At 37.0% G+C, this 21,485-nt stretch overlaps 1 protein-coding gene across 4 annotated transcripts in view; it reads left to right on the plus strand.

The window, feature by feature from the left end:
* Nucleotides 1–21,485, plus strand: part of LOC148306855 (myb protein-like) — a 177,405-nt gene that overhangs the window by 145,310 nt on the left and 10,610 nt on the right. For 2 of the 4 annotated variants that reach the window (XM_088264265.1, XM_088264266.1), the window contains 10 exons: nt 5,426–5,658; nt 6,333–6,714; nt 10,140–10,381; nt 11,849–11,973; nt 12,761–12,909; nt 13,699–13,857; nt 14,455–14,549; nt 14,874–15,099; nt 16,499–16,732; nt 17,203–19,437. In XM_088264265.1, coding sequence (XP_088120391.1) covers nt 5,426–5,658; nt 6,333–6,714; nt 10,140–10,381; nt 11,849–11,973; nt 12,761–12,909; nt 13,699–13,857; nt 14,455–14,549; nt 14,874–15,099; nt 16,499–16,732; nt 17,203–17,928 — 2,571 coding nt within the window. In that variant the 3' untranslated portion in view covers nt 17,929–19,437. Of the gene's footprint in view, nt 1–5,425; nt 5,659–6,332; nt 6,715–10,139; nt 10,382–11,848; nt 11,974–12,760; nt 12,910–13,698; nt 13,858–14,454; nt 14,550–14,873; nt 15,100–16,498; nt 16,733–17,202; nt 19,438–21,485 lie in introns of those variants that run through there. The other 2 variants (XM_088264267.1, XM_088264269.1) reach the window with 1 other exon arrangement.

The raw sequence follows: 21,485 nt of genomic DNA on the forward strand, positions 1-21,485 counted from the left end.
CCTACGACGTGTCATTGACTAGTTTAAGTGTTCTTTTTATACACTGTGTAACATTCACTATCGTCAAAACTCGGGATAATGCGAGTCTTGTAGTATATGTAGTCAATAATTTTTACTTTTTATTTTTATAGATACAACAAACAATGGCGTCGTGTATTTTTGGTCTCAAGGCTCAAGTGACCAAAAGCACATCGTCTCGTTATCACTGCTGACGTACAGGAATTTGTTACTTTATATTTTTAATACTGTTTTGGTAAGGATTATTCACATCGTAAAAATAATCTGTGCTTCAACTTACCACGACACTTTCGATTATAGTTCTACAGCAGCTCACATGGGGCTAATTGCACCAAATGCGACAATAGGCAACGAGCAAATTCCATCTCCACGGAGTAGGGCAATACAGTGATGTCTCGCATAAGTACTCAATTCGTTCGAAGAGCAATTTCGTTATGTGAAACGAGTTTTCTCCTAATAATACATGTTGAAAAAATACTTCGTTCTGTAGCATAAAATATGATACTGTACCTAACATAAAAATTCGCTCTCACAATTTTTTACTGTAATATTTATTTAATATTACCTAGGCTTGTAGGATCAAATCCTCTTGTTTTATCCTTTGCTTATTGGGCTTCTTGAAAAACCTTTCCAAGGTTGTCTGTTTTTCTCTCTTCTTCAACACCTGCCGGAAATAATGGGCAGGGGTGTCATTGTAGACATCGTTGATCCTGTTGGCCTAATCTGAATTTGGATAGTGGAGTGTTGGTAAACTCCCGAACTTGTCACCATTCGACCAGGATGTCCTTGATGCCAGCAGTTAAGATTTATTGATTTGATTGATCCTCCTTATTGTAGGATGAAGCATCTAGCTGGTCTAGAAGTGCTTGTAGCTATTTAATTTTCAGCTCTTCTTGGTGTTCTTCGATGAAATACGATATAGTCCGTTATGTAAATCGAGGTTCGTTGTGTGAGTCGCGTAATGGATGAACAGAATGTTTGTTATACGAGGTATTCGTTGTGCGAGCCATCACCGTACTAGCCGGCTGTTATATGCTAGTTGGCACAAATTATTTAATTGTAGTTGTTTTGCAAAATCGACCGCGACTGATTCCGCAACGTCCCATTGGATACTTTTATTTACTTATTTATAGATGATGACTTCAATCCTTTTATTCCATTCCCGATTATCAACTTGTCCGCGTACTATAACATATATATATACTCATTATATAGGGTGTTTCTTTTAGAGGTATACAAATTCAAATTGCCCCAATCAATTGATGGTTGCACCCGCCCTGTGGCATGTTGCGCCATCTTGTTGAATCCACAGTTCTGTCGCATCAATGCCGTTCAACTGACGTACGAAGAAGTCAGTAATCATGGTTTCGTAGCGCTCTCCATAGACCTAACATTCTGGCCGGCATCGTCTCAAAAAATATATGGGCCAATGATTCCACCTGCCCATAAACCACACCAAACAGCGACTTTTAATGGATGTAAGGGCGTCTCGACAAAGGCTTCTTGGTTTTCTCTACTCCGAATTCGGAAATTCTGCTAATTGATATAGCCATTTAACCAAAAATGTGCCTCATCGGTGAAAAAAAATTTGCATTGAAAAATAGGATCAAGCTGAATATTGTTTTCGGCCCATTCAACGAACCTACAACGCGCATAATAGTCATTCATTCCATTCGTGGGGAAATGGCAAAACTTACTGACTACAAATCAACTGTCAACTGTCAAATTGACAATCTGTAAAACAGTGTTGCCAGTTTAAAAATCAAACCTCTAAAAAAACACACTCTTTACTTACCTCAATTCGCGTTGCATTCTTGCGCATATACATACACCTTCTCGGAATAATTTTGCATATATTTTCCATTATTTTTTCTTGTCTATTATAACGAGCGTTTCCTTGGCTACTCGAGACATACCCAGGCACACATGCTACATACTCTTACATACGAATTTTCGAGACTCACTTCTCGTTTTTTATTCACTCTCTGTTTCAATACTATTCCACTTGATTTTTTGCACTTGTAACACTCGACTTGTTATTTTACGAGCAGGCCACATTGTTGGTCAAAGGTCTTTTTATTTATTTATAGTTGTTATTTCACCAACGCAATTTATTAATTTACTTAAACTATTTTTTTAAGTCGCTAATGTTGTTTTATTTTTAACCTTGGCTTAAGCGCGTAGTCCACTCTAAAAATGTTTTTTTTTTATTGGAAAATTTCTTATCTAAGCAAACTCAAAACTAGCATTTTTTGTTCCTTCTAGCTAAGAACATGTTTTATATATGATAACGAGAAAATGACTAAGAAAGTATATTTGGCGAATGTGGACGGGAGAACAGAACGAGGACGGCCGAAAAAGACTTAACACGACCAGAGCAATCAGAACCTTAAATCTGGTGGTGTCAAAATTCGGTGGGCATGTATGGCTAGATAGCTAGCGAGATACGCAGAAGTTTGTGGCGTTCCATCATCTCTGCCTACCCCTGCAGAGAAACGGCGTGATTTTAGTAGTAGCAGTATTAGGTGCATGTAAATTGAAAGAAAGAATTCGCCACATTCACTTTCGTAGTCATTTTCTCGTTATCCATTCGCTCCACGTGTCCATATCACCTTAAAGAACTCTTCTTAATCTTTTCAATTATCCCTAGTTCAGCCTTACATTCCTTTCTTATAGCTTCACGAGCTTATGAGTTTGTTTGATATTCAATATACGAAAATCTCATCGCAATTATAAAAAGCTAGTCCTAAGAGAGCAGCTTATTTTTCATCCTTCGTCTTACGGAATAATAATTTCAATGAAACATCGGTAACGTGTGTCCAAAATTACAACAGCGAAAAAAAACACACTCAGGAATGCCCGACGTTAATTTATTATTGACACGTCCCCATTGATTTCTTCTTCATTTCGTTTTCCTGCGGCCGCGACTCGTACGAAAGGAAAAAAAATAAAATAATAATAATATAATGCATAGCCGAGTTACGTCACTGCGCGGGACCGGTCCAGCTGTTCGTTATTCAAATTCAAATCTGCTCTTCGGTTGGCAGATAAAAAATTCGAATCAACTAAATATCCTGGTAGGTAGGTACTGCGGCCTTGCCGACTGCTGGGTAGGTACTCCGCACGCATACAGGCGCCCTAACATGCTACAATACTATTATTTGATTTATATATTTTTTTATTATTTGAGCATTTAATTTTACCGAATGGCAACATCAAATTAAAATAAATAAAACACTCTCCTTATCATCCATTGTTCACTTACTGTGATACCACTTTTATAAACACTCATTCGTGACTACCGGTTGCGGAAAATCGTTCCATCATCAGTTCATTTAAATAAAATTACATATTACGATTTGTATAAAAGTTATCAATGCTTTTAATATACAAAATATAATATATATAATTTTAAAATAATCAAATACATAAGCTTTTCTCAATCCAACATAGATGGCTGTTGTGAACTCGTATGTATTGTGTCACGAGATTGATCAATACATATAAGAGTTCATCAAAAAAAATAAAACATCTAGTTCACAAAAAAATTAGTTGTGGGGTTGTCAATGATGGGAAGAATTTTTCATTGTTTTTAACTAACTAACCATCACGCCGCTTTACCGCAGGTGAATAGAACGCCACACCAAATCTGTCTTTGCACACAATATTCGCCTCTTCCACATTCATACACAGACGTCGATTATTCGATTATTATTATTATTATTATTATTTGTGTAATATATATCTTTTATAAATATCATCCTCCATTTTTCGTTTCTGTTCAACTTCATTCCGATTCTGCAAATGAAAAAAGACACATCAAATAATTGACGCTTTTAATTATAAAAAAAACACATAAGGAATCTTTATTTAAAATTTGCAGTGTTAATTCAGATGTTCCTCTCGAGTGAAAATATCCTATTTCAAATTCGGCATCGTAAAATTCCGAATTGGCGAATCGCGATCGTAAAACTTCACGTGTGCCGCGAGCCGCGAGCGCCATCTGACACTGGCGGCCTTGAAACGTAACGGACTACTTTGCCGCCTTTTTCGTCCCCGTTTTTTTCCACGCCGGCATCCAACATGGACAATATTTGAATATTTTTTTCGGCGACTAGATGTTTTCGCACCTCGGCTCGAGGAAATGGTTTAGCTGAAACAACTATTTGCATACTGCATAAATCTTCCATTACATAATCATTCAAGGAATAATATGTAAAATTTAAATAAACACGAATATCGGATTACACTTATGGATATTGAGAGTTTTTTATGCCTTTTCATTGATTGGCTGATACAGTATTATTATTAATTTATCGTCTCTGCAATATATCAACGAAATACTAATTAATGGGTACAAATTGAAATATCTCATATCAAGAGTAAAAAATTGATGATATTCTCAGAATTTTTAATATAATTTTTTGTTTATACATCATTCCCGCAGCATAATTTAGCGGTTACCGCAATTGGCTACCACTCTGGTGGTCGCGGGTTCGACTCCCAGGGGGGTTAAAATAAATATAAGTGCTTCTTCACTCAGATGTTCGAATGGTGAAATGAGGAAAGAATGCATGGCTGAGATGAGCATTATTGATAAAATTAAATAAGGTGTGTTTAGATGGTTTGGACATGTGGAACGTATGAGTGAGGAGAGAATGGTAAAACAAATTTATGAGCCGAATATAGCTGGAAATAAGAAGCAAAGGAAATCAGATATTGAAATACAAATGAGAAAATATAACAAACGAAAATATATTTTTTTAAAACAAAAGGTAAGAAGCATGTTTAAAAAAAAACAAATGAGAAAATATTCATAACTAATCACAAATATCTTTCTATAAAGTATTTTTTCAGTTTGTTTATTTTGGATCCTTGAATGGGTTATATTTTATATATCGCTCACTCCTTTCAAGAACGTCATAAATCAAAATACTTATTAAATAATTATTCAGGAGAATGTTTTTAAAGTTTAAAAATATAATACAATGTATTAAAAATAAATATCAATCCACTTACTGAACTTTTTACTGTGCAACAGATCTTTTTAGGTAAAATCTGGAGGTTTTTTCTTCATTTAAAAAATATTTAGTATGTTTAAAAAAATAATCAAACAATACCTTTTCTTCAAAATGCAAAAACAACACTTTCTGCCCTGTAGCGGGTACATATTAAGTTAAAAATATGCCTCTTTTCCTGGGTTATAGTATATTTTCTGGGCATTCCGAAAACACGCACAACTGAAAATATACGATTTTTTATTTGTAAGTTTCTTGAAAGGAATGAGCGATATGTAAGTTAGTTTAGAAAAATATGTACAGAGATAGTTGTCCACCTTTTTCTGGTGGCCTTACAAGCATCTGATTAGCGATGTATGCAGAAATATAAGCCAAGTTGTACGTTGCAGGAGGACGAGAAGGTGGTGGAGCTGGTGAACAAGTACGGGCCCAAGAAGTGGACGCTGATAGCGCGGCACCTGCGCGGGCGCATCGGCAAGCAGTGCCGCGAGCGCTGGCACAACCACCTCAACCCGGGCATCAAGAAGTCCGCCTGGACCGAGCAGGAGGACCGCCTCATCTACCAGGCGCACCGCCAGCTCGGCAACCAGTGGGCCAAGATCGCCAAGATGCTGCCCGGCAGGTGAGCCCGACCCTCTCTCTCAAGCAAGCAAGCGGGTATTATCCTCTCTCCAGGGTATGCTTGGCTACAACAGTTTAGAGACTAGAAGGAATGTGTATTTCATTACGCATTTTCATCAATTCTTGCGCGATATGATCGATAATCCTTTGATCGGTTATCAGCCCAAATAGTATACTAATCAGTAACCTAATCAAAAGTAACTGCAAAACCAATTCCAATCTGTAGAATGTTTTTACATCTCACGCTCTGCCAAAAGTATATTATTTAACACTCCTTATCATTCATCGTTCGCTTTATGTAATAACATTTAGTATTACACAAAGTGAATGATGAATAAGGAGAGTGTTATATTACCATACCACAAAGTTAATAATGCTTTTAATTTACAAAAATTAGTATATTATTTATTGATTCGGCATAAACTTTGTGGAATGACATGTTGATTATTAAAAAAAAATTAAACACTTGTATAATACCACTTATTGCGTTTAATGTAATTACACACAACTAGTTTAGTGTTAATAGAAAAATTATTCAATACTATGTTTCAATAATCTACCTAAAGTAAGCAAATAGAACGGTTATAAGCGTCTCACGCTCTTTCCCGACAGTATGTAAAAGATGCTCTTAAGCGTTTACCGCAAACAGTGTGTTAATTAGTTAATTTTTTCTAGAACGGATAACGCCATCAAGAACCACTGGAACTCGACAATGCGGCGGAAGTACGAGAACGAGGAGCCCTCTCACTCGGTCGGGAGGCGGAAAAACTCGCGGTCGAAGCCGGCCGCCTACAAGGCCGCCGTCTCCGGGATCTCCGGGACCTCCGCGCCCCACAATGTGAATAGCTCGGGTTGTAGCGAAGCCGCGCTTGCGTCCCGGCAGCTGGCGGGGTCGGGCTACCCGGGTGACTCGCCGCAGTACAGCAACTGCTCGAGCGACGTGGCCAGTTGCTCGCGGCTCGTGGAGCTGCGCGGCTTCGAGCTGCTGGACGCGGACCACCCGGCGCCCCCCTCCTCCGCCTGTCCTAACCAATCCGTCAAGCTGGCTTTCAGCGATGTTAGTTTGTCTCGTGTTTTTGTTTTTTTTTTATCGGGCTGCGAAAAGGACGAAACACTCCATAATAGTCTTTCACACAAAAATTAAATTAAAATGTTTTGTTATATCGCTCACTCCTTTCAAGAACGTAATAAATAAAAAAAACTAGATTTTTCAGTAGAACGTTTTTAAAGTTTAAAAATATAACACAATCTATTAAAAATAAATATCAAGCCACAACTAACATGCACAACTGAAAATTGTCAATTTTTGATTTATGACATTCATGAAAGGAGTGAGCGATATAAGCCAAGTAAAAACATAGTATAGAAATAATAAATCACCAACATTGCATTATTAATCTAGGTTTTACTCCACCACAAAAAGTTATCAGCATTAATAGAAAAATGTAAATAATTCCTATACACGAGTGTTTCACCTTTTTCACAGTCTGATATCAATGTGGATAAAAAATATTCCTTCAGTTAAATATTGACAAAATTCAATTTTAGTACAAGACTATATTTTTGGTGGTTATTCTTTAAACCATTAGGTTTTTAAACCATCACAACCCATGTGGTTTTGAGTGTCAATAATTTTGATAATCGTCTCAAGCAATCGAATGGAATAGATTGATCTTGAGTCAGTTGACATTTTAATTAATCATCTAGGTAGGATAAACAATGGTTTATCTAAAAACGTTAAAATAATCAAATTTTTTTATTTTGTATTTGTCAAATTTCTAGCTAACTTTATTTGATTAAAGAAATAATTCAACATTTTGTATGAAGAATTATTAAAATTTTGATAGCGGTTTTAGTAAAAATAATATTCTCTGTTAGTAAAAAAATTAAACAGTGCTACACAAAATTAAATGTGTTTTTCAATGTCACGAAAAATTTAGCATATTTTTCATCAATACTAATTTTTTCTAACAGCCTTTCTAATTTTACTTGGTAAATACTACTCTTTCTTAAAATTTATTGTTACATGTATTTCAATGCATTTCTCGTCATTATCAGACACCATTCCTATAATGATCTGGAATGCATCGAAGTAAGAAATAGTGGTATATACCAAGTAAAATTCAAATTAGAAATGGATAGATCTAAATTAAAATAATAATAATACTTTAATGGAAGTCTTTATTAAATTTTTTATCCACATTGATAATTTTTATGTTATAATTTGTTACGATTTATGTTTGCTTTCCGTGTTTATAATGCCATGAAAAAAAAATCTTTTTCTAGTATCATTATTTTATGAAATAATAAAATTCTTGGTAGTAAATTAACATCTACATTTCACCAGCTTATTATATTACATTTCCATAGATTGTTTTCTGAATAAATAATAATTATTTTGATGCATTGTGTAATATGTAATCATATTATAAATAATGAAAAATAGGTACCAAAATGGTTTACGGACACAGTTTTAGTCATTCTTAGTAATAATCTGGAAATTAGACAAGTAAAGCTGGAGACTGTGCCTCAAAAAATAATTGGCATTTATTTATATCTAAGTAAAATATATCACTCATTTGTGACCAATATATAATATGTGATTTGAAATGGACACATTTGGAGTGTAAATTTATTAAGTTATGTTACCGTGCTATTTTGTAATTTTTTTTTTTTTTTTTTTTAAATCCGTCCGCCGCAGGAAAATTTTGTCCGCCTCCGTAGTGTAATGGTCAGCACGCTCGGCTACCATTCTGGAGGTCCCGGGTTCGATTCCCAAGGGGGATAAAAATAAATATAAGTGATTTTTTCACTGTAATATTTATTCAATATTACCATGGACTGGTACCTGAAGCGGAGGGCTGATCGCCTTTCCTTCATGTGTAAAACGATCATGATAACACTGCGTTTATAAGACACAGTGCCCTATGCACCATGGGGTTGCGGATAAGGGTTTTATTACATTATTATTATTTTGTAATAACCAGTTAGAATGAAGCCTTCCCGATATATACATGACTACCCAAAGAGTGCTACAAACGCATCTCGTGAAAAATCATCAATTTTGAGTTGTAACACTTTAGTTAAGCGGTTGAGAGATTTGGTGAATTAAACAAAAATAATCAAATTCCTCATTTCTCACTTATACATTTTATTTTATTTTTTAAAAAATAAACTGATTATTTGGTGTAATCAATTTTCATGGCATTATTGTAGTTATAAATGTGTTTTTTTGTTGCTGTCATTGTCGCTGTTAAAATTCACAAACTAATTGCACAATACAGATGACTGTTTAGAGACGCCTACATATATTGTGTTGGTATTGCATGCTTTTATTTGTAAGTGCTTTTTATTGTGTTGCTGAACAAATTAAAATTTGATGCTGCATTCACGCTTATTCCTTACTTAATATAGTAATAGAATAATCGACTTTGTATTTGATGTCTTGGTTTACGGTAAGGTGGGTCACCTTTTGATGCATTTTCACGGGCTTCAGTTTTAAAGGTCAGGATACTTGATCAAAATGAAAACCATTAAAAATAATTTCCAAATCCATGCAAAATAAATCAGCAAAATATTGCATTAATTGGAGCATTTTAATGGCATTATTTATGTATGGCAATTTTTTTTTTTTTTAATCACAGGAGAGGGTGGGGCATGGATATCCTCTGGCGTTTTTTTTCTCGATCATTCTCTCTGTTATTAGGTGCAGGAAACCCTCTTGTCTCAAATCGGTCATGCGTTGAGACATGAATGATAAGTAAAATCATAGATATTTAAAAAAACGCACTCTCCTTATCATTCATCTTTCGCTTTGTGTAATTTGTAAACACTTGTCAACATTTTGAGTGTGTCCAAATACTTGTTCATGTTCCATATTCTTCTTCATCTTTGATGAGATGTCAAAAAATAATATTTGTAAACACTTATTCGTGACTGCCGGTTTCGGAGTAATCATTCCATCATCCGGTCATTAACCTCTCCGGGAGTATGGACGGAAATGAACGTCAGTGCGAATTTTCCTTACAGGAGTATCGACGTTAATAAATGTCGAAGTCCGTCTGTCAGTTAGTATGATGTAATTTGTAAAGCAATGACATCTGTGGATATTTGTGTGTAATTTTGTCATAATTGAAAAATATTTCCAATAGGTGTTTTTTTATATATAACATAATTTCTATCTTCATAATACATCAATTTAATGAAAAAAAAACATGTAAAAGGAACCCACTCCCCAGAGAAAGTCGGACATCAATTTTTGTACTCCCGGAAACGTTAAAACAAAATTATTACGGTTTTACATTTGTACAAAAATAAAAGTGAACGATGAATGGTAAAGAGAGTGGTATATTACCATACCACAAAGTTAACAATGCTTTTAATATACAAAATATATTTCAAAAACATTCTACTAATACAAATCCAAATCGATTAGTTATACAGAGTGTTTGAAACCAGCGCTAATGTTTGTTTGTCCCGCAGGACTGGCCCGTGGAGTTCTACAGCAACGACCCGTCCAACAGCTGCCACAGCACGGCCTCCAGCGAGTCGGCGCCCGCGCAGCAGGCGCAGCTGCAGCTGCCGCTCCTCAACAAGCAGCAGACCACCAGCCGCCAGGTGCTGCACTTCCGGGAGCTGCTGCGGAAGCAGATCCACTCGGTGGACCGGGACAGCGCCCGCGAGAGGGTCGTCGTCCTGGAGAAGAGCGACTCTTCGTCATTCGGGTGAGTCACACTCAACACAGGCTGTTTCACCTTAGATGATATTTGCTGCGTGTTTGGCACACATAGCAGTATCCAACATTCTAACCTCAATTTCACCTGTGACTATTAACCAAGTGACTATGTGTTAACCTTTGTCCGCTTCCGTAGTGTAATGTTCAGCACGCTCGGCTACCGTTCTAGGTCCCGGATTATTTATTTGATTCCCAGGGGGTGGGTCAATTAAATATAAGTGATTTTTCACTCTGATATTTATTCAATATTACTGTGGACCGGTACCTGAAGCGGAGGGCTGATCACGTTTCCTTCGTGTGTTAACGATCAAAATAACACTGTTTATATTATGCAGTGCCCTATGCACCATTGGTTTGCGGATAAGGGGTTAAAACATTAGTATTATAAGGCCGATGGACCGATCAAGTTAAGACAGCAGCAGGCAACTCAGTGGTTGGAGCGCAGTCAAGGGATAACTGGAGAAGAGTCATTGCTTCCACAAGGGTCACAACCCTCAGTAATAAGGAATAAATGGAGAAGAAGTATTATAAGAGCTACTTACTCCATATTTTTTGTAATCTAAAAAATTATATTTATAATATCAAATCGTTAAATGTTTCAAAATATTGCTTTTGATAAAAACACAATAAGCCAGTACGGCAAGTTATACATACTTATATATCGGGATGTTTTGTCTGGTAGCGACATGTTATTTCTTTCACTCTAATAAATATGGTTTACTATTAGATTACTCCACTTTCGGTTGATCCGATTATCGTATCGCTCTCGCTTAGTCAGCGCTCGGCTGCGCGTTGGAAAGGACGTGGAATCTATGACTCTTGAGTTAAGAGTCGCGTACTACTATTTCTATACAAATATGAACTGGAGTCTTTTGTTACACCGCTTCGGATCACTTGTAATTTTTGAATGATCGGTACGGGAAAGGTTAATACCACCTTTACTACAGTAATCCGTGCCGGCAAAATGGCGCTAAACAAATGTGTGTACATTGTCATGTTTATTCCTATAAACTGATACTTTTCAACAGACTAAAACTGAACCGAAGTTTTTGTCCGCCTCCGTAGTGTAATGGTCAGCACGCTCGGCTACCGTTCTGGAGGTCCCGGGTTCGATTCCCAAGGGGGGTAAAATAAATATTAGTGATTTTTTCACTGTCATATTTATTCAATATTACCCTGGACTGGTACCTGAAGCGGAGGGCTGATCACCTTTCCTTCATGTGTAAACGATCAAGATAACACTGCGTTTATATGTCACAGTGCCCTATGCACCATTGGGGTGCGGATAAGGGTTTTATTATTTATTAAAAGTGAACCAGTAGGAGCTATCTTGACTTGAGTTTGGATTAGTGTGCGGACAGAAGCGCAACACGTGAACTTCCACACTGCTCGGCTCTGGAAACGCCGATGCGCTCGCACTGATGAAAAAGGTCTTATTGATATATTTTTGTTACAGATATTCGAGTTTGATGAAAATATTGGAGAACGAAATGACTGTCAAGTCCGACGCTCTCGTACCACATCCCAAAATCAAAACGTCCAACGAGGAAGAGGATCTAAAACCGGTTCCAATTTCTCCAGGTAATTATAATTAAATAATTACAATATGACTTTGTTTTGAAATCACATTAAATATTTTATTATATAGTAGAGTCTCGATTATCCGACCTAAACCGGCCGCGGCAAGGTCGGATAACACGGAAAATTATGAAAAGGACATTGAAAATGTGTTAATTTTATTTGCACATTGAAAACTTTTCAAATATCTACATGTAACATAACTGAATGTAACGAGCTATAACACTAAAATGCACTTACGGCAAAGGCACTGAGGACTGAGGACTGTCACCTGGCGCGCGAATATAATGCGCGCAGTCGGGTAATGGAAAGGGGCATTGCCCCGGAGGGTCGGACAACTCGGAAGGTCGGATAACTGAAACTCTACTGTAACCGTTTCTTTTTCAAGACTGATTAACACTTTAATATGTGTTTTTTAAAGATACATATTGTGATTTAAAAATGAGAGGTTGTAATCGCCCAGAACTTAGATTACAGAATCAATTTCTCAGCATTTTTTATTCAGCACCATTTCCCAAACAATTACACAAAGAAACTAAACCAACAACCTCCTTAGCTTAACAATACCTTCACCCTGCCATGATTTGGTGAAGTTTGTGAGTTAAGAAAGTGCTCACTATAACTACAGCAGTCGGAGCCATTGTTTGACTATCATCTATCATATTATTTTGTGAACAAGTATTTGGACACACTCAAAATGCTGTAAATCATCTATCATTATATGTCACGCCTCTTCTTCATACATCAAATAGTGTATGGGATAACAATGATAACATTTGTTTTGTTTCAGTTAAATTCGAACCTAGCGAGTTGCCGCTGATAGCCGTCTCACCAGCCAAGAGCGGCTCCACGAGGAACAACTCTCCGCCCCCCATCCTCAGGAGAGCCAAGATGAAGAAGATCGGAGCTGGCTATGCCAGTTCTGCGAGCCATGCTTTGGTAAGTACTCTTTAATACCATCTAACCGCTGATCCTCTTAACGCAGTAGGCAAATTCTAAATTTAAGCTTGACATCTGTTTTTTTTTCGTTTTGTCGTTTTTTGCCTTTCAGCGTGCAATATGAAAGTCTCACTGTACGGTACCCCATATTGTGATTGGTCGTTGTACTTCTTCTATTTGTGTCAGGTCCCCCTGACGTCAACCATCACTTGAGAGTAATTGTCCTTGCCTCGGACAGCTCCAAACAGTGCCTCGACAGTCCTGATCCCCGTCCAATCTCGTATATTCCGGAGCCAGGAGATCTGTGTTCTGCCCACACCTTGTCGACCCTCTATTTGGCCTTTTATGATTATGTGTAATAGCTCGTACTTGTCTCCTCTCAGCACATGCCCCAGATAGGACACCTTCCGGACCTTGATATCACTCAGCAACTGTCTCCCTGCTCTAGCTCTTTGGAGTATATGTGCGTTGCTGATTATATTGGTCCATGGAATGGTAGCATTCTACAATGTAGCCACATTTTGAATGCCTCTAGTGGGTTCATAATGCTGACTTGTTCCACGATTCAACTCCGTATTGTATTTAAGTACTGACCTGATAAGTGCTTCCTCAGTCTGCAGTGTCCTGTTAAGGTCCTGGTTAGGATCCTTATTTGTTTCTTCTTAACCTCTAAAGGTTCTATAGTGAATTTCCACGAGTACCCCATGATCAGTTCCTTCGTGTTTTTTCGCGCATTTGGTCTTTTAGCATTTTGATTTAATTAGGAGATTTAATAATATTTTTCCCCAGATGCTGAGTGACGACACGCCAAACAAGCTGATCCTCAGCACGACTCCCATCAAGCAGCTTCCCTTCAGCCCGTCGCAGTTCTTCAACAGCCCGCTCCAATCCTTCCAGTCCCCGACGCACTCCACCCCGGAGAAGAGATCATCCCCTCACGCTGTAAGAGTAAGTTGACACAATTCGTCTTACCGTTCGGTTTTCAATCATTAGTCTTTGACTGTTCATATTCCAACATTTTCGTACTTTGTGCAGTTTCAAAACTACATGCAAGGTGTAACCTTGAGAACCATATCACTTAACTGTTTAAAAAACAACAAAAAGTAGTCAACACGCTCGGCTATCGTACTGTTGGTCCCAGGTTTGATTCCCAGTGAGGGTCAGATAAATATGAGTGTTTTCACTCTAATATTTATTCGATATAACCTTGGACTGGTACCCGAAGCGTAGGGCTGATCACATTTCATTCATGTGTTAACGATTTAGTAACACTGTTTAATAACACTTTTAAATTTTGACCTATAACATTTTGACCTGTATTTGTGCTATTGTTGTAATTTGTATTGATGTGATGTGACAACTTATGACCATATGACAAATAAATAAATCAAGATAACACTGCATTTATATGGTGCAGTGCCCTATGCACCATCGGGTGCGGATAAGGGTTTGAAAAAGGAGTTTCAAATTGGAGACTGCAGTCTGAGAATCTGTCTGTTTCTGTTCTGTGTCTGTTTTAAAATATATCCTTTTTTTCCTAAACAGGAGAGCGGAGTAAGTCCGTTGCACACACCGACACCGAACATATATGGATCGAGCGGTTCCAACATCAGGGCCCTGCTGCTGCAGCACACTCCCAGGTAAACAGTCTTCTGATGTTTTGTAAAGTTCATCCCTTACTCTTCAGATTTCTATGAGATACTAGATTTCTGTGAAGGAAGCGAGGAGCGTATGTCAGGACAGAAGAGTGTGGCGTTCCATCCTTTCTGCCTACCCATGCGGGAAGCAGCGTGATGGCAGTAGTAGTAGTAGAATTGTTATAATTCATACTGTTGCATATTCATCACACACCTAGGTGTTAGAATTAAGTCAGCCTTTAATAACTAGATGGCGCAGTGAGTACTTTCTTGACATTTAGTTATTGTTATCAGAGATCGTGCATTTAAGGATTAATTAAATTGCAGGACACCGACGCCGTTCAAGAACGCGCTGGCGGCGCTGGAGAAGAAGTCGGGGCAGGTGAAGTACGAGCCGCCGTCGCCCGGCAACCTGGTGCAGGACATCACCGAGATGTTCCGGCGCGAGGAGAGCGGGGCCGGGGGCGCGCAGCTCGCCGACTCGCACTACTGCTCCGGGGCCGAGGCCAGCGCCACCTTCGACAGCACCGCCTTCAACAGCACCGCTGGCCAGGTAGGACACGTGACCGATCTGATTTTGTGGTCGCTTACTAAGCCCATTGGTACTTGATCACGGGCCCACGCGTTCCAATCTCCTCAGAAGTTGCAATTGATCATTAGGTGAAATCATGAAAAAGATAAATGCTCAATCCGCGTTTATTTTAGCACAAAACATTTTTGATTACAAGTTGACTTGAAATTTAAGGATACGTAAAATTTACGTGCTTCTACTCTACACTGATATTTACTAAACTATATTCAATAAAATGTTACAACACTGTGGTTACACGAGACACAGAGGTAGTACGTATCGACAGTCACGGCATCGGTGGCGGAAGAGAGAAAGTACTCTGCTTTGCTTTGGCCTATAAAGACTTGGTGATGTCACTTTGTATGTTCGTAAACGCGCGGGCGTTCACCACAATTGGAACAAGAGGACCTTTCATCGTAATGGGCGGAAACAAGTTGACATTCTTCTTCTTTCCGTGCCACTTCTAACGAAGATCGGCGATCATCATGGCTATCTTCACTTTTGATGCTGCAGCTCGGAACAAAGATTTGGTGCTCTGCCAAACCGTTGTCGTAGGTTTTTTCAGCCATGATGTCCTTGGGCGTCCTTGAGTTCTTCGCCCCTCAATCTTTCCTTGTATGATTAGGTAGAGAAGACGATATTTTTCATTTCTCATGACGTGTCCGAAGTACATCAGCTTTCTCTGCTTGATGGTTGGTTGGAGTTCCTTATTGGTATTCATCCGTCGAGGACCTCTAGGTTGATATTCAATAAATGTAAATAAATCCTTTTACAATATTTTAACTGTCCAAATAAGTTATCAGGTCAAATTAAAAGCCAAAATAATAAAATTAAAAGGCTATTTTCTGGCGTTTCTAATGTATGTGATTATAATCCAGGATTCAGACCTCGCATACAAATGAAAGAGTTTCTGCTCAATTAAAAGGTTTTTTTTATCTCACCAGTAGATGTCTCTAGTGAAATTCTAGTGATTCAAGTACAATGTTTCGAAATTGGATCATATATATAGAACTTCCAAGAATTTGAGTAGTGTGGTTGTCAATCATGGGTAGAATTGGTGAATGTTACACATGTGTAAAGTGATCACCAGCCTATGACTGTCGTAAGCCCTGTAAATGCCGAGACTTCCATATTCTTCTTCATCTATGTTTTTGGCATAACTTAAACTAGCCTTATGACGGTCGTAAGCCCCGTAAATGCCCAGACTTCCATATTCTTCATCTATGTTGAGATATCAAAAACTAATACGATTTGCTTTACTGATTTATAGGCAGCGGAATGAAATGCAGTAACCAGTCTATGATCGTCGTAAGCCCTGTAAATGCCCAGAGTTCCATATTCTTCTTCATTTTACTGACGCCCGTATGTGTGTGTGTTCCAGATGCTGTACGACTCGGGCATCTCGGGCTCGCTGAAGCGCGCGGCCCCGGGTGGCGGGGGCGGGGGAGGGGGCGCGGGGCCGCAGCAGGCGCAGCAGACGGGCGGCAAGGAGAACGAGGTGCCGCACAAGCGCGCCCGCAAGGCGCTGCTGCCGGCGTGGAGCACCAGCACCCCGCAGCACTCGCACGCCTCCCACCCGCACAAGGTGCCCGACATGTTCATCATCGAGACACCCGTGAGTGCATGCCTTTCTTAAATCATAAATTTTTATTTAAAAAAGAGGAATATTTGTGTTTTTTTTTTATTATTTACACAAATATTCCAATTTCATACTATTTCTGTGAGTCTAAGCGGCTCATTACTAGAAATAGGTATCAAATTGTGGTAGAGTGGGTTCGAACCGAGAAACTCTGACTTTAGGAGTCCGCGACACTAACCTTGGTGACCACACACCGACTACAATACAAAATACACCAAAACCTCATTTTCACCCTTTTTTAGAGTAAAGTATAAAGGTGGGGACTGACCTCCACATTTCGTCGTAACGTAACGTGTTACGTTACGCCTTAACCTTTTTGTAGAGTAAAGTGTAGTATGTAGTGGTTAAATTTTCATAATGTCAAGAAGCTCAAAAATTATTAATTAGGAGATAGCTGTACTTTGTTTCGACTCCCCTCAATGTTTCCTTATTTTGATCCCATTCAGAGCAAATCACTGGCTGACACCTCCGGAATGTTCTCCCCTCCGTCCATCATCAAGGACACCCTCATCGGGGACGAGTCCACCAGCCTGCGGAGCATCTTCAGCCTCGACAACACCCCGGGGGCCGACTCCTCGCTAGAGAGCGCCAACTGCACCAAGGTACAACACGTGGAACTATCCTGTCTGCCCCCGTCCCGCTCCCAGCCCCCGCCCCCGCCGCACGGCGACCCCGCATACCACCAGACCCCCAGATCGAATAATATATTCCATACTAACCGAAACAGAGATCGGGATGATTCGGGCATTGAGAACACGCGTTCCTACTATGAAGAATACTCACCTCCGGGGGTGAGCTTCTCTCGCTTAAACGCCGAACGTTACAAGGCGATATCGGGCGGATCGTTTGACGATTTCAAGGAATCGGATCGGCTGCGCAACATCACGAATATTCCGCCTTCTAAGTTTTCAAATGCCACTCTAGCCCCGAGGCAAACTCTAGCCAGCGCGGTCGCGAGTCATATCTACAAAGTCACTAATCAGAAAACCTGCCCGTCGGCCATCGACAGCATCCTCTCGCAGAAGATGATGCGCAGCAGGATAGAGACTAGCGAGGATGGCGAGAATGAGCCGTGGGCCGAGGGCAGTTTGCGCAGGCCAAACAGGAGAAGCCAGGAGAACAATGAGAATCAGCATGATCCCGGCTTTTGGGGCGACTTCACCTCCATATAGACTGTCCGTACGAGAAAAGCTTATTATTATTATCAGAAATATTGACATTTTCCGCAGCAACAATGGAAAACTGAATTGATAATTCAGAATTTTTTATACCAAAGCCATAACATAAACATCCAAGCCATAACGTAAACATGTTGATCATGAAATGCATTTAAATCTAATTATAAACATTTTTTTTTGTAAATTTTATTAAATGTGGCATGCTTTGATAATGACAATTGTTTTTACCATTTTTGCACCAACTTCAATATCAAATTAATGATTTTAAAAAATAAAACAGGAACTTTTTTATACTTTTTTCTGAATATTTCTTCTACCTTTTTGACAACCACCTCGTCTTCTTTAGGGATGGGTAGATACTAATATATTGTATCTGTTAATCCCTGACGAAGACAAAGTAACGTTTGGAAAAATATTATGACATAAAAGTGGATAAAAACAAAAATTTCCATGTTTTTTAAAACAAAACCATGTTTTATTTCAAAATGTATCATATATGTATTACCTTCTGGTGGATAAACAAAACCCGTTTGTCAAATTAATTTGTATATAGTAAAAAGAAGTGATATTAACAAGCTTTTCTCGTATCATTGTTCGATAAAACGTTCAAAGTCAATAGTACGGCTTATAATTTTTAATGTAAAACACGAGACTAGTCAAGCAAAACATTGTGTATAGGTGAAGAGATCGTAATCTGCCCTTTACACATCGAAAGGACCACTTGTACACTCATTACTACTTTGACGATTTTACTGTACATATTTTAATTTACTAATTTTCTTTTTTGAGAAAGTACAAATACGTATGCCATCTTGCGAGTTCAAATTTACCGTGGGGATTAAGGAAAACCCAAAGAATTTGAACTGACTATGTAAATAATATTATTTAATTAATTTGACATGTCGCGCACTCCTTTCAAGAACGTCATAAATCAAAAATTGTCAATTTTCAGTTGTGCATGTTTTCGGAATGCCCAGAAAATGTACTATATCCCAGCAAAAGAGACATATTTTTAACTTAATATTTACCCGCTACAGGGCAAATAATGTTGTTTTTGCATTTTGAAAAAAAGGTATTGTTTAATTATTTTTTTAAATAAACTAAATATTTTTCAAATGGAGAAAAAACCTTCAGCTTTTACCTTAAAAGATCTGTTACACAATAAAAAGTTCAATAAGTGGCTTGATATTTATTTTTAATACATTGTATTATATTTTTAAACTTTAAAAACGTTCTATTGAAAAATCAAGTTTTTTGATTTATGACGTTCTTGAAAGGAGTGAGCGATGTATGTTTGAAGACGTACAACATGTGTTATATCGAAATGTGGATACCACATGATAAGTAATGTGTTTACTTATTTATTTCTTACCCCGGTTTGTTTTGGATCAATTTTAACTTGAACTCAATAGTAAAATAGTGTTTTTCAATCTCAAAGAACACAGTGGCAAGATTACTAAACGTGCACATATCACCCAGCTGGGAATTAAACTAACAAAATCAATACAATATAGATTTATCTTTTGCTTCTCTTTATTTTAGTAAAAAGGTATAATGTTTGTAATTATAAAAAAAAAAAATTGTACTAGTTAACGGTTGTTCTAGGGTGTAATTTATTGGGGTGGGGAAGAATGAAAAATATTTTCTTCGTAATTAAGATATATATATTTACCTTTATTAATTTATTTAAAATAATATAATTTTCATCGTTGTGAAAACAGAATTCAATTATTCGCGTACTATTTCACGTAAGTTTTGGATACTTTTTAATTCTAAGATATGTTTTGAACAAATATTGATTGTGCGTCACGATAATTTTATCTTTGTTTTTATTTATTTATACGGAACCTTTCTTTAATTTAAGTTCTTTGATAATATAAAGTATTTTATTAAGTTGTTTTCAATTCTTGTTTCGTTGGTTATGAAATATAATTATAATAAAATCCGTTTTCTACATTTACCTGATTATATTTAAGTTAAGATATTTTGTTTCGAGAATGGTAGAACTAAACTTATCAGCATTAACATTCAACAATGATTTCTGCCGTATGACTACTACAGCTTCTCCCCGGCAAGCGCATTGAGAACGCTAATTTTGAGTTGATTTTTCAAGTACTCTCAACCGTATAAAACTAACATTAATCTCATTACTATTTGTTCGCCGTGTGGTGACATACAGTTCAATACCTTCGGCATTTCTTCGATGCATATGTTATACATATTACATACATCATTTAAATTTTATGATTTTTATAAATATACTCTTAGTTTTGTTCGGATGAAGGATTATGTGTATCATAAAAATCATTTCAAGTCTTAAGTCTTCATTTAGTAATTTCCCAATTAATTAGCTCGTTCGTGATAATTTGCAACCATACTGCCTTAACCTCCGCACCCTACGGTGCATAGGGCACTACATCACATCGACACAGTATTATCTTTCTGGTTAATTATAAATATACCTGTCTTTAAATGTTCTATCATTCTTCAAAACGCCCGTTGCACTTTAGTATCCTAAAAGTGTTGTATTGAACGTAGTCATAAAGTGCACCAAACATGATTATTGCACCGTCTTAAGATAACTATTATTTAAATTGTAAATAGAAATGAAATATAACAGCTGCAGCCACGCTTATAAATTAACAGTATAATTGGTAAACTTTACACCAAAGATCATCTATAACTAACAAATAATTTAGATTTTATTCATCATTTAGTTTAAACAATCTTCATTTCCGTTTATATATAATTTTAATTAATTTATCAAAGAGTATATGATGACCTTTTTTAGTATTTCCAATGTTATCAATGTTTATTTTTTTATTTAAAATAGTAAAAAAAAGTACTTAAATTTAATTTAATAATAATTTTCGGTAATTTTTTTTACATATAAAATTAAAACTAATTATTGTAAAAGAATAGAATTTATCGTTTTCTTAATTTTTTTACGCTTTTCACTAATTTTGTGTATTTTGCTTTTTCAAAATTACTAACAAAATTTAAATATTATTTTATTTATTAATCCTCTATTCGAATTGCCCCTTGATTTAAAAAGAAACCTTTTGACGATATGCGTGATTATAAAATTATTTTTGTTTTATTGATAGCATTAGAAAGTATTAAATATCATAGTGAAACTCGGTTATGCTGTCATTGAAAAAACTAATATCCGATATTAAAATTTCAACAAAATATGTATTCAGAATACTAGCATTAACAATTTTTGCATGCATTTTGATATTTTTCAATAGTTGTTAAAAAAAAATATGAATCAGAAAACACATTTGAAATAATTTTTTATCTAATCAATTGCTCATCAACATTTTATTGAGTTTTAATTATCTAATATTAAAAAAATGTAGTCACTGTAAACCTGCAGAACTTATGATATCATGGCCCTGTGCATCTCAATATTAAACACTAAATTTGTAAGAAAACACTTGCGTAAAAAAATTATCCGATGAAACATTCAAAGTTTTCATTACAATGCTTAGTAAAAAAAAACATATATTTTTAATAAAATAAAAAATTACTCAGTTTCAATTTCTGAG

Source organism: Brachycentrus maculatus, unplaced genomic scaffold (assembly GCF_059751285.1).
Source record: "Brachycentrus maculatus isolate JH-2025_06_01 unplaced genomic scaffold, ASM5975128v1 h1tg000222l, whole genome shotgun sequence".
In the NCBI taxonomy this organism is placed as follows: domain Eukaryota; kingdom Metazoa; phylum Arthropoda; class Insecta; order Trichoptera; family Brachycentridae; genus Brachycentrus; species Brachycentrus maculatus.